Source organism: Carcharhinus amblyrhynchos, chromosome 2 (assembly GCF_965287045.1).
Source record: "Carcharhinus amblyrhynchos chromosome 2, sCarAmb.v2.hapA, whole genome shotgun sequence".
NCBI lineage: Eukaryota > Metazoa > Chordata > Chondrichthyes > Carcharhiniformes > Carcharhinidae > Carcharhinus > Carcharhinus amblyrhynchos.
In genome coordinates this window covers 74647303-74661751 of record NC_137325.1, presented here as the reverse complement: position 1 = coordinate 74661751, position 14449 = coordinate 74647303, and the positions used below count along the sequence as shown (strand labels likewise).

General features: G+C 41.5%; 1 protein-coding gene across 1 annotated transcript in view; it reads right to left on the bottom strand.

Moving 5' to 3' along the window:
• Positions 1 to 14449, bottom strand: part of LOC145355412 (thrombospondin type-1 domain-containing protein 7A-like) — a 429239-nt gene that overhangs the window by 208924 nt on the left and 205866 nt on the right. The window contains exon 3 of the mRNA XM_080207485.1: positions 4751 to 4999. Coding sequence (XP_080063611.1) covers positions 4751 to 4999 — 249 coding nt within the window. The remainder of the gene's footprint in view (positions 1 to 4750; positions 5000 to 14449) is intronic.

The window sequence follows — 14449 nt, the reverse complement described above, 5'->3', positions numbered from 1 at the left end:
AAAGGGGAGCCAGTAAATGTAATATACTTGTATTTCCAAAAAGTATTTGATTGGGTACCGCAAAGAAGACTATTTCATAATAATATATCCCAATGGTGTTGGGGTTGTATATTAGCATGAATAGAGAATTGGCTAACTAGTAGAAGACACAGTTGGGATTAGAGGGGCATTTTCAGGATGGCAACCTATAGCTAGTGGAGTGCTACAGAGATCAATGCTGGGGCCACAATTACTTGCAATATACATGTTAATGATTTAGACAAAGGAAGTGAATGTACTATCACCAAGTTTGAAAATGACACAAAAATAGATGGGACGGCAAGTGGTGAGGATGACACAAAGTCCATAGAGGGACACAGACAGGTTAGGTGAATGGGCAAACTCTTGGCAGATAGAATACAATGTAGGAAAATATGAAGTTATGCATTCTGGTAGGAAGGATAAAGAAATTGAATATTATTTAAATTGAGAAATACTGCTGAAAACTGCAGCGCAGAGGGATTTGTATGCTAGTTTTTTTGTGATTTATGTACGAGAATCCCAAATCCCTCTGTGCTGCAGTTTTCAGCAGTATTGCTCAATTTAAATAATATTCAGTTTCTTTATCCTTCCTACCAGGGTGAAAACTTCATATTGTCTTCCCAATGACCTTAACTTGTATGCTAGTTTTTTGTGATTTATGCACAAGGATCCCAAGTTAAGGTCACTGGGAAGACAATTGATATGTGGCCTTTATTTCAAAGGGAATGGAGCATAGAAATAGGGAAGTCTTGCTAAAACAACACAAGGCACATCTGTAACACCGTGTGCAGTTTTTCTCCCCTTATCCAAGGAAAGATATACTAGCATTGGAGGCAATTCAAAGAAGTTCACTAAGGTGATCCCAGGTATGGACAGATATTCTTATGAGGAGAGGTTAACTAGGTTGGGCCTATACTCATTGGAGTTCAGAAGAATGCGAGGTGACCTTTTTGAGACATTTAGGATTCTCTGGGGGCTTGACAAGGGTGCATGCGGAGAGGTTGTTTTTCGTTTTGGGAAAGTCTAGGACCAGAGGGCATAATCTGAGTAAGGGATCACTCATTTATGACAGAGATGAGGAGGAATTGATTTTCCGAGGGTAGTAAATCTGTGGAATTCATTACCACAGAAAGCAGTAGAGTCTGGAACATTAAGTATGTTCAAGTCTGAGATAGACAGATTTTTAATCAGGAAAGGAATCTAGGCTTATGCGCATAAGGTGGGAAAGTTGAATTGAGTATTATCAGATCAGTCATGATTTCAATGAATGGCAAATTCGATGAGCCGAATGGCTTTCTTCTGCCCCTACATCTTACAGTCATAGACTGTCCTTTATGTGGAATGGGTAGGGTGGGAATGTCATGTCTAGTTGGAGGCCAGCTGAGGGGCTTAAGACTTGCTTGCTGACTTTGAGATGGAGGGAAACCTGTAAAGACAATCTTCACTAAATTTATCACTTCAATTTGTTTACACATTCACTGAAGCATCAATGATGTAAGTTACAGGCAACCCCTGACTTGGTAATGGCTCCCATCAAGTGTGGAGAAAGAGGGCCCATTACAGATTGGCAAAGGGCCAGGAGAAGCAAAGGCATGAGCAGCAAGAGTGAACGGGGTCTCTATAAGATCAAAAGGCTGGTGAACATGGACTACTGCAATGGTGAGCATTGACCCACCATGCGGGCATCGCTAGGGATGTTCTTATTTAGAGATGAGTGGAAGGCAATGCTGGAAGTCCTCATATGTCTCGGGATCTGTCACATCTGTCAGCAGCCACACAGAGCTGCTGGCCTGCAACAAGTGAACGTATGTTTGAGTGTTATTTAAACCCATGAGGAAATGTTGACTTCCCATCTGCCCTGCCATGCAATTTGCCAAGCTCTTTGTCAATACATAATCAATGAACAGAAAAGCACAAGCTTGTGCATGTTCTCACACCCTGCTGTCCAGTGAGAATCATGCCAACTTCCCCCCCCCATCAGCAGACTTATTCTCCTGAATGGAAGATTCCCCCTATTGTTTTCTTTTCCTGGTGTTAGGTATAGTCTTCTCCCTGCAGCCATTCTCCTCACCTTTGGTAGGATCTTCACGTTTCATTATTTATTCCAAAATTCAAATCATTAATGTAAATTATGAATAATACTGACCCCAGCACAGATTCTTAAGGAGCTTTCCTACTTTGTTTTTATTATTTATTCTTAGCCAATTTTCTGTCCATTCAGCTATTTGTCCCCTGAATCCACATGCCCTAACCATTGTCATGAGCCTGCCATGTGGCTCTTTGCTAAAAGTGTTTTGAAAATTCAAGCACATGAAATTTACTATGTTATTATTATTGCCTACTTCTTCCATTACCTCTTCAATGAATATTATCAAATTATCAAGCATGATTTAGTCCTTCGCACTCAATGTTTACTTTTTTAAAATTATATTTTTAGTTCCTAGATACTCTTCCATCATGTCTTTTATGGGTTCACGACTTAACAAATCACACTGAATACTTAAGTGAATATTTATAATTTTAAATAAAAGTGTCCACTCTGTTATCTCCTTTCATATAAATAAATTGAAATTGTTATTCAATAAGTCTGTCATTTCTTGCTCATCTTTTCTTAGCCCTTTCCTTACTTTAACTTTCCTTTTCTTAATTGTGTCTATAGGACACTTCAACAGATCTTTTTATATTCCTTGATAATCACTGAATGTAAAAATATAACTTATAATGGTATTAAAGGCCTTGATAGTAATGCATTGGAACACAAGTTTTAATAATGCTGTTAAATTAAGTGGTTCACTGTTAAAATATATTTGCCATTCATTAGATACCTCATTCCAATTTATACCTATATTTATTTCATTAACTTTCACAATATGTATTAACAAACTAATCTCGCTAAGTAACATGCTCATAAAAATAAAGACAAGTAATTTGCCAGGTGGGAGTATCAAGTACATGCCAATCCAAAAGTAAATATGTTTAGATTCTTGTATCATTGCTACAAATCAAATAACTCAGCAAATATTCGATCAATCATTTGCCGTGCTATTTCTCACCTTTCTCCTGTGTGATTTCATGTTGATACAGTTTGAATTAAATGGTTTAATGCTTTTTCAGAAGTAAGAAACAAATAACTTTTACGTAAAGTTGCTGACGTATCCTTATTACTAAGGCATAACAAGCTGCTTGTCTCAAGGTTAGGAATCCAAATGCAATGTGGAGGAAATAACAGCCACACTAAAATGAGGCAAATCCAGTAACCAGATTGCATTAAGCAAAACATTTTTCTTGGAGAGCAGGATTCTACATCTCATTAGAAAATAACAAATAACTTAAATATTCAACATGATTTTGTTAAATAGTGAATTAATATTTCATTTTCATAAAAACTAACTGTAGATTATTATTTACACAACCATTAAGATAATAGCCTATAAGTATAATTTAAGGGAACCATTAGGCAGCATTCTATCGCCCTCTGGTTAAAAGCATATTAATTTGAACTAAACGTGGAACAATATGAGCCACGTGGAGAAAACAGATAATGGATTTCTGTTGAATGAAGGACTGGGAATTGTCAGGGCATCTGTGATACTAAATGTTTTCATACTTTTGCAATGGTATACAAAATCAAACCTGTAGGTTACAGAAGTATCATGTGACATCAACAGTTGAAAATGTCAAACTAAGTGAGAGCTCATATATGAACTGTTCAAGAAATCGAAACGTGGTTAGCCTGTCCAGATAAGGAAATGTAAGCTTAGCAACTAGAATCAGTGCCATTGACAGTGAGATGTAAATAGATTTTCTTACATGTTTCTGATGTTTGAAATTTAAATCTTGAATTTGATCAACATAATGCTCGAATTTGGATATATAGCATTTGGCTGGACAGTTTCTTACTAAAGTGCAAATCTTAGGCTGTACTGAGTAGGCTTGTTTAAATAGCTGATGATTAAAGGGGAAGGGAAACTCTACAGGACCTATAGTATTAGAAATATGATAATCAGACAAGCAGCATACTGAAGTACTAATCCACAATTGCACCAAGTAATCAGATGAGGATTCATGATCATGATCCCCAGGCACTCTAGAGTCTGATCTCAGCTTTATCAATATGAGAATCAGTGAAAGGTCATTTACTCCCCTGAAGAGAGAGGGGAAAAAAATCAAAGTCGCCCACAGACAATTTCATTTTGGTTCCTTTTGGAAAGAAACTGTAACAGAAGCTTAGAAGGAAGTTATACACTAATGCATGGTCTTGGAAGAACAGAGAATGAGGGGAAAAGGAACAATCCAGGCTTGAGAAGTGCTATGAACTTATACCCAGTTCTGAATTCAGTTTTGAAGCTAATAGAATGAAACTCTCCCATTTTTCTGACTGTAAAAGATCTCACATGAGATGAGTTTGGCTAATCTCATTCTAGCCTTCATAGCACAACAGTGCGCATAATTTGGCAATCCCAGGTGAATGGTTGATTCAAGAACTGAAAATGTCACCCTGCTGCACTGGACAATTTTCTGAGATTAGGGTGCTTGCAGGGGTGGAGCAGCAAGTGTTTAACCCTGCAATTAACCTGTGCTAGCTGATTTAGAATTGCTTGATGCTGACACTGAAATAAGAGAAAGTTTCTTTTCCCACTTTTAAATCAGATCTGTCACTTATTCAGCTTATTGATTCTCAGTCGGACAGTTATATGAACACGAAAACTTACAGAACTTTAAGACTTACGTAGCACAGGGTGGTACGCCTTCTCCTTGGGGAGCACAAGGTTCTTTTTCCTCTAGGGATGGACATTTTTTCCCACCGCCGACAGGAAATTGCTCAATACTGGATGTCCTGGTACGAAATCCTTTAGTCGAGGTGGCGCTATAACAAGTCTTTGAACATGGGCTCCACTCAGACCACTCTGAGGTTTGACAGTCCTTTGGGATGACACAGGACTGGAAAGTGATTGGCAGCTTCTCTTGTGTGCAGAAGCTGACAAAGAGACAAAGAATTAAATCAGTTCAAACCCATGACAGTACATTTTTAAAAATAGTTATTAAACAAGATGTTTTCAATCTAGCCATGTAATAATATAGTTTTAAAGCATTTTTGGAAAGAAGTTAAAATGAATTTTGCAAAACTATCAGTACACCCACATTAATTCAGAAATTATATACCAGGCTCCACCCTTCCTATACAAACCTTCCCATACACTTGAACGATTATGGCCATGTTCAAAGCAGAAATGAACAGGAATCAGTTTCTTTCATACTTTGGATCTAGAACTGATCATAATTTTCTTTATTATAGTAATCTGATAATTGTTCATAAATTTGCACCAAAGACTCTAACTGACTCTCAATGGTTGAAATTCAATGGGTATCTGCTGAAAAAATGGTATAGATTAAGTTGAGTACTTATTGGGAAGAGTTGCTTACATTTCCATTTACCCTTAGCTAGCATTGAAGGACACTGCTGTATTACATTGGAGCTTTACGTAGGTGGCTGCCATACGATCAATCACCTAATGACCTCTTTTCGAGTGTGAGCCTGCTCTGTTAAGTGCATAAGAAACATATAAATTGAAGAGAAATGCTCTTTAGTTCACATCTTCAATCTCATTATTGCAATACAGGTAAAGATACATTGTGACAATTTGGCAAATTTTAGTGCAGACACTGTTTCTCAAATGGCCTGATTGAGTCAGAAGTCGCAAGCTGGTTGTCACAAGTGCTTGTACTGCAGCAAAAACTATAGTTACGAGAGAATGATTAATCTCTAAGGGAACTGTGTGAGCTAGCCTAACTTAAGTCATTAGCTTTAAGCAATATTTCAAATAAACCATAACCACTTTTAAAAGGCAATTTGAACAAACTGTAAAATAGAAATATTGAATACTGAGGCTTTGAAAAACTATTTGATTCAATAGACCCACACCATTTGGTAGATCTTCATTTCACCTTCCTATGATTTCAACATGCCCTTCAATTACGTTTCTCCTCAGAAACACGGACTGAATTCATTTTTACTACTTGGTTCCCCGGCAATTTTTTCCACCTTGATTTGTGGGAAAGTCAATCTATGTCCAAACTGAAGCTTTTAGCTTGTAATTCTTTACTATTGCCACAACCTAGTTCTGCAGCGTGGTGAAGAGCTTTCAGATGATGTCCTTAAGAGGCGGCACATGTCCTCAAATGAGAAGGATATGCAAGAGGGCACTGAGGAAGAACCTTATGAGGAGGCTAAGAATGGAGGCCAGGTGAGGGTGCATATGGGCAGGAGGGCTAGAGAGGTCCTCATCACCTCCCAGTTCACGGAAGATGACTAGTTTAGTGACAACTGGTTCAGTGGACAACTCCCCCTTCCCTGCCTCCATCACTAACTGATCAGGAAACTGGAGATGGGCAGTCCTCGAGTACCTGCTGCTCAGTCAATGCGGGAGCGTGATGATGACTCGCATTGAGGAAAGATCTGTAATTCTCCTCAGAGATACTGTTAACATCTGATTTCTGCCTGTCTGATGCCAGCACATTGACTCCCCAGCCTATGTCTGAACAAGGTAAGGTGCTATGGTCTTCTGTTCTTATGCTCAAGAGAGGGATTAGAGGTGAGGATTTAGGATTTCCTGTATCATGACTGAGTCCCATCACTGCAGATGAATCAGTTGCAATGAGAAGCCCTCATCGTTTGAAGGGCATGGAGCCCATTGAGATCAACTATGTCCCAATGGTGAGACACGCCATGCATTAGGAAGGAATATTAGCTTCTGGGCTGTTTAAATGGAAAGCACAGTAAGAAGTCTGACAACACCAGGTTTAAGTCCAAAAATCAGTTGGACTTAAACCTGGTGTTGTCAAATTTCTTATTGTGTTTACCCCAGTCCAACGCCGGCATCTCCACATCATAAATGGAGAGCAGCAATAATATTTAATACAATGACATCTCAAAGTTGCACTATTTGTTCCCGAACGACTAGTGCCTAACTTCACCCATGCCCACACTGTGTACCTACAATTCCTTAACCTTTCATATCCTCCCACTACATCTCGGTGTGTCTTCAGGATGCACATCAGCGGCCTGCTGTCTTTCAGACCCTGATGTTGGAAATGCCCTTGGTGAGCATCCTCTGGAGGACCAAGACCAGGAGGGCCCTGGCTTACTTTCAGATGGCACTGGTGTTGTAAACATTCCCAGAGCCTCCTGAGCAGAAGGCTGTGGGCTGTTCACCAGCAGATCCTCCAATCCATGTGGTCGTAGGCCCCTGGGTCACTCTAGAGGGCACTGCAGTGAGATCCAGAAGTGCTGCCGTCCTCTGGTGCAGGCATTTTTGCATGCCCACCAGTGTCTGCAGCTTGCAGTTGAAACCCTCAACCATGGTGCTCAGGGACTGAGCCACACTTCGGACTCCTCCCGCCATGGACCTGACTTTGAGCCTCAGGCTTTCCACTGTGGCCACCACCCTTATAGTGTTGGCTTGGTTGTCTCGCATTGCTGATACAACTTCCTGCAAGAGAAGACTCTGGGACTCCTCCAGCTGGCCATGCAGTCCCAGGAGTGTTGCACTCACTTGCTGCTGGTATTCCTGGCATCTCAATTCATCGTTGCTCATGCACAGTTCTCATGCATACCATGAAGCATGAACAAATCCAGAGGTATGGCACTAGCTGGGGTACTAGCTGAGTCCTCAGATCCGGGAGACCTCCAACTCCAACTGTCCAAAACCTGGGGCATTCCTGCCTCCACCTGATGTGCAGCAGCACCAGTGCGGTATCACCAGGCAGTGACCCAGAAGCCTGTCTGCTATGATTGCCCACCAAAGTGTGTGTCTCTACATTGGTGGAAGGTGTGGGTGACAGCCATGATGTATCTTCTCCCTGACATCTCCTCAGAGCTTGTGTCAAGGGTTGGCTAGTGGATGGGCCAGGCTGCTTGGGTGATTTTCCTGCAAGGGAAGGGACATGGTATTAGTACATGGCCAAAGCATAAGTTTGGGACTCTCACAGGCCCATCTTGCTCTATGCATAGGCCCACTCCTGCGAGCCCAGGACTTGCTCCTCAAAAGGAATTAGGATCCTCAGTTCTGCTATTCCATCATCTGACTTTGCTCGCTCGCAGCAGTTGTGATTGCACTTATCTTGCAGAGACAATTGGGGATGATCTTAGCTGACCACCAGCTGAGTGAGATGGCAATGATACCTGGCATGTGTGGGCACTGCACATGAGCAGGGACGAATTGTGAAGTAGAAAGTTACAGAGAGTATGAGAAAGCTTGTGGGAGATCTAACCTGCCCGGGAACAGACTATTTTAAATTTGGCTTTGTGTGATGAAGAAGGATTAATAAGCGATTCTGTGGTTAAGGATCCCATCGGGGGCCATCACAACAATATGATAGAATTCCAGACACATAGAAATTTAGAAGACAGGAGCAGGAGGAGGCCATTAGGCTCTTTGAGCCTACTCCACCATTCATTAAGATCATGGTTAATCATCCAGCTCAATAGTCTAATGCTACTTTTTCCTCATAACCTTTGATCTCATTTGCCCCAAGTGTTATATCCAGCTGCCTCTTGAAAGCATTCAATGTTCTGGCATCAACTACTTCCTGTGGTAATGGTTTGAGGGTGAACACCATAGGTCCGTAACAAGCATCTTCAATTAAATAAAGGCAATTATAATGGTATGTGGGAGGAGTTGTCTAAGGTGAACTGGGTAAACAAGCTAAGATGAGCTGTAGCCAATATTCAAACAGCTGATCAAAAATGTTCAGCAGGAGTTTAGCCAATCAAAAAGAGGAATTCCACAAAAGGCAAAATTCATGGTCAACAAAGGAGGTCAAGGATGATGTTAAATTGAAAAGTAGGACATACAATGTGACAAGGGATAGTGGTAGAGCAGAGGACTAGGAAGTTTTTGGTTAGGTGCATTGACCCAAACTGGTGTCGAAGTGTGGCGACTAGGGGAATTTCACAATAACTTCACTGCAGTGTTAATGTAAATCTTACTTGTGGCTAATAAATAAAATTTAATTTTGAACTTTAAGATCCAGCAGCAAAAGACTAAAAAGGTCATAAGAAGGGAAAAAATGAATTTTGAGAGAAAACTTGCATGCAAATAAAAGTTCCTATGTATATATAAATAGGAAGCGGGTGGTTAAGATAAACGTGTGACCTCTACTGAAAAAGACTGGTCAATTGATAACAGCATACAAAGATGGGGCATATATGCTAAATAAGTATTTTGTATCAATCTCCATCCTGGAAGACATTGCAAATATTTCAAAGGTACCAGATGGGCTGATTTCAAATAACTTGATAGAATTTTAAAAACTCAATCAAAGTGATAGCATATTAGAAAAACACAAAGGCTAAAGGCAGACAAATCGCCAAGACTCAGTGGACTGCACACTAAAAAGTGGCTGCAGAGATAAAGGACCACTGGTTGAAGTATTTTTTAATTTGCTAAATTCGGGGAGGATATCAGAAGCTTGGAAAACAGCCAATGTGACACCCTTGTTCAAAAAGGGAGAAAGGCAGGGAACTACAGGCCAGTTAGTTTAACATCTATCATTGGCAAGATGCTGGAGTCAAAAATCAAAGAGAAAATACTAATCATTTCAGGAAGCTGAATATAATCAAACCTAGCCAACATGGTTTTGTGAAAGGTAAATCACGTTTGACAAATTTGCTTGAATTGAAGAGGTAACATGGAGAGTAGATAAAGGGGAAACTGTAGAGGTAGTGTATTTAGATTTCCAAAAGGCTTTTGATAATGTGCCACATAAGCGGCTGGTGTGTAAAGTAAAGACCCATGGAATTGAAGGAAGGATGTCAGAATGGATTGAAAACTAGCTGTCTTATAGAAAACAGAGTTAGAATAAATGGGTCCTTTTCAGAGTGGAAAGATGTAACTAGCAGAGTACTGCAGGGGTCAGTTCTTGGCCTGCAACTGTTCACTATTTTCATTAATGACCTGGAGGAAGGAATAGAATGTAAGGTTTCCAAATTTGCCAATGGTACAAAGATAGGTGGAAGGGCATGTTGTGATAAGGATATTTTGATTCTGCAATGGGATATAGATAGATTGGGTGTGGCCAAAAACCTGGTAAATGGAGTTTAAAGCAGAAGAAGTATAAGGTCATGCACTTTGGTAGGAGGAGTCAAAAGGAAGATTATCTAACTTGAGAGAGACTGCTGGTGAGTGAAGTATAGATGTATCTAGGTATTCTAGTGCATGAATCACAAAAAGCTAGCAGACAGGTCCAACAAACAGTTAAGGCAGCATATGACATTTTGACTTTTACTGCAAAGGCACTGGAGTTTAAAAACAGAGAGGTTTTGTTGCTATTTTACAGGGTGTTAGTGAGGCCTCACCTGGAATGTGGTGTTGGTCCCCTTACCCAAAAAAGGATATAGTAACATTGAAGGCAGTCCAAAAGAGATTCACCAGGCTAATTCCTGGAATGAGAGAGCTGACCTATCAATAGAGATCAAATAGTCTGCATCTGTATTCCCTGGAGTTTAGAGCAGTATTGTAAACATTTCTACAGGTACGTGAAGAGAAAAAAATTGACAAAAACAAATGTACGTCCCTGACAGTCAAACAGGAGAATTTATAATGGAGAATGAGGAAATGGCTGCGGACTTAAATTTGTATTTTGTTTCAGGCTTCACAAAGGAAGACATGAATAATGCACCAGAAGTCCTGATAGAGGTTTATAAAATGTTGAAAGGAATAGATAGGGTGGATTCTCAGAGGCTATTTCCCAGGGCTGAAATGGTCGCTACGAGAGGACACAGGTTTAAGGTGCTGGGAAGCAAGTACAGAGGAGATGTTGGGGGAAGTTTTTCACTCAGAGGGTGATGAGTGAGTGGAATCGGCTGCCGTTGGTGGTGGTAGAGGCAAACTCACTGGGGTCTTTTAAAAGACTTCTGGATGAGTATATGGGATCTAATGGCATTGGAAGTTACAGATAGTTCTATGGCTTGGTAGGTATAGATGTGATCGGCACAACTTGTGGGCCGAAGGGCCTGTTTGTGCTGTAGTGTTCTATGTTCTAGAAACAAGTTTTTGGGAGGAGTGGAAGGAAATCAGCATTAGTATTGAAATGGTTCTGGGGAAATTGATGGGATTGAAGGTGGATAAATCTCCAGGTTCTGATAATCTTCACTCCAAAGTATTTAAAATGGTCGAAAATAGTAGATCCGTAGGTGGTTATTTTCCAAAATTCTTTGGACTCTGGAGTGGTTCTACAGATTGGAGGGTAGCTAGTGCAAGCTCGCTGTTTAAAAAGGGAGGTAGAGAGATAACAGGGGACTATAGACCAGTGAGCCCAACGTTGGTACTGGGGAAGTTGCTCATATCCATTTTCAAGGATTGCGTAACTCAGCACTAGGAAGGCAGTGGTATAAATCAGACAAAGTCAGCATGTGTTTACAAAGGGGAAATCATACCTGACCAATCTATTGGAATTCTTTGAGGATGTAGCTAGTTGACTTAGGAGAACCAGTGAATGTGGTTTATTTGGACTTTCAAAAGGCTTTCGACAAGTCTCACATCACAGACTACTATGTAAAGTTAAAGTGGGATTGCAGGTAATGTCTTGAGATGGTTAGAAAGCTGGTTAGCAGATAGGAAGCAAAGAGTTAGCAGACCCATTTTCTGATTGGCAGTCAGTGACTAGTAGGGTTCCGCAGAGGTCTGTGCAAGAACTACAGCTGTTCACATTATATTTTAATGAATTGGAAGAGGGAACAAAATGTATTATCACCAAATCTGCAGATGATACAACATTGGGTGGGAGGATGAGCTGTGACAAAGATGCAGAGATGCTTCAGCATGATTTGGACAGGCTGAGTGAGTGGGCATATGCATGGCAAATGTAGCATAATGTGAATAAATGTGTAAAATAGGAAGACAGATTATTACTTGAACGGGTGTAAATTGAAAGAGGTGGATACTCAGGGAGACCTTGGTCTCCTTGTGCATCGGTCGCTGAAAGTCAACATGCAGGTACAGCAGGCAGTAAGGAAGGCAAATGGTATGTTGGCCTTCATAGCAAGGGGATTTGAGTCCAGGGATAGGGATGTTTTACTGCAATTGTATAGGATGTTAGGCGAGCCACACCTGGAGTATTGTGCAGTTTTGGTGTCCTTATCTGAGGAAGGATATCCTTGCTATAGAGGGAGTACAGTGAAGGTTTACCAGGCTGATTCCTGGGATGGCAGGTCTGTCATATGAGGAAAGACTAGGTCGCTTAGAATTATAATCACTAGGGTTTAGAAAAGTGAGAGGGGATCTCATAGAAACTTACAAAATTCCAACAGGGTTAGAAAGAGTAGATTCAGAAAGAATGTTCTCGATGAGTCCAGAACTAGGGGTCATAGTTTGAGCGTAAGGGGTAAACATTTTAGAAATGAGGTGAGGACATATTTCTTCATCCAGAGGGTGATGAATATGTGGAATTTGCTACCACAGAAAGTAGTTGAGTCTAAACATTGCCAATTTCAAGAAGAAATTAAACATAGCTCTTGGGGCTAAATGGATCAAAGGATATGGGAGCGAAGGGGAGGATTCAGGATATTGAATTCTATAATCAGCCATGATTAAAATGAAGGTCTGAATGACCTACTCCTGCTTCTCATTTCCATGTTTTACGTTTCTATGAGTAAGAGCTGACCTTATTCAAACATATGAGATCCTGAAGGGGATGACAGAGTAGATGGTGAGATGTTTTCATGAGCGAGACAGTCTTGAACAAGGGGACAAGATAAAGAACCGGTCATTTAAAACTGTGCACTCCAGAGGGGAGTGAATCTCTGGAATTCTCCACCCCAAAAGGTGATGGAGCCTGGACCATTGCAAGTATTCCAAGTAGAAGTAGATAAATTTTTGATAGATTGGGGAATAGAGAGTTTTGGGGAAATGACATAGGAAAGGAGTTGAGGTAGGCACAAATCAACCATGATCATATTGAATGGTGGGGTAGGCCAGAAGGGACTGGTAGCCCATTCCTGCTTCTATTGCTTGTGTTTGGGTGATGGAGCTCTGCCAGATGGCAGCATGTGGAGTCCAGGTTAAATGAGGAGGGGTGACTGAAAGGGGGAGTGGTGAGAGGGATCAAAAAGCACTTGCCCTGGCAGAATCAGTAGGTCATTCATTTTTTTCTGGCAATACACACTTATAAGAACATAAGAAATAGGAGCAGGAGTAGGCCAACTAGCCCTTCGAGCCTGCCCCGCCATTCAATAAGATCATGGCTGATCTGTTGTGGCTCAGTTCCACATTCCCACCCTCTCCCCATAACCCTTAATCCCCTCTCTCATCAAAAACCCATCAACCCGCGTCTTAAAAATATTTAGCGAGGTAGCCTCCACCACTTCAACGGGCAGAGAATTCCAGAGATTCACCACCCTTTGAGTGAAGAAGTTCCTCCTCAACTCTGTTCTAAACCGCCCCCCCTTTATCTTGAGGCTGTGCCCCCTAGTCCTGCTATCCTTTCTGAGCAGGAAGAGTCTCTCCACCTCTATCCTATCCATCCCATTCATCATCTTATACGTCTCAATGAGATCTCCCCTCATTCTTCTAAACTCTAACGAGTACAAGCCTAGTTTATTCAGCCTCTCCTCATAGCTCAACCCCCTCAACTCCAGCATCTGCCTAGTAAACTTCCTCTGCACTCCCTCCAAGGCCAAAATATCCTTGCGTAAGTACGGCGCCCAAAACTGCACACAGTACTCCAGCTGCGGCCTCACCAATGCCCTATACAGCCGCAGCAAGACCTCCCTACTTTTATATTCAATCCCCCTCGCTATGAAGGCCAGCATCTCATTCGCCTTCCTGATCACCTGCTGCACCTGCAAGCTGGGTTTTTACGACTCATGCACAAGGACTCAGAGGTCCCTCTGCACCGTCGCCTGCTGCAGTTTTTCTCCACGTAAGTGATAATCCTTCCTACCATTATTCCTACCAAAGTGGACCACCTCGCACTTGCCAACATTAAATTCCATTTGCCATTTCCTGGCCCATTCGCCCAGCCTATCTAGATCCTTCTATAGACTCTCCCCACCCTCCACACAATTTGCCTTTCCCCCAATCTTGGTGTCATCAGCAAATTTCGACACCATACACTCGGTTCCCTCCTCCAAATCATCTATATAAATGGTAAATAGCTGAGGCCCCAGCACCGACCCCTGGGGCATTCCACTAGTCACCATCCGCCAATCCGAATAGCACCCATTGACCCCCACTCTCTGCCTCCTATTTGACAACCAGTCCTCTATCCACGCTAACACCCTACCCCCAACTCCATGCCCCCTGACCTTCTGCAATAACCTCTTGTGAGGTACCTTGTCAAACGCCTTCTGAAAATCAAGAAAGACCACATCCACCGGCTCTCCTCTATCCACCGCCCTAGACACATCCTCATAGAACTCCAGTAAATT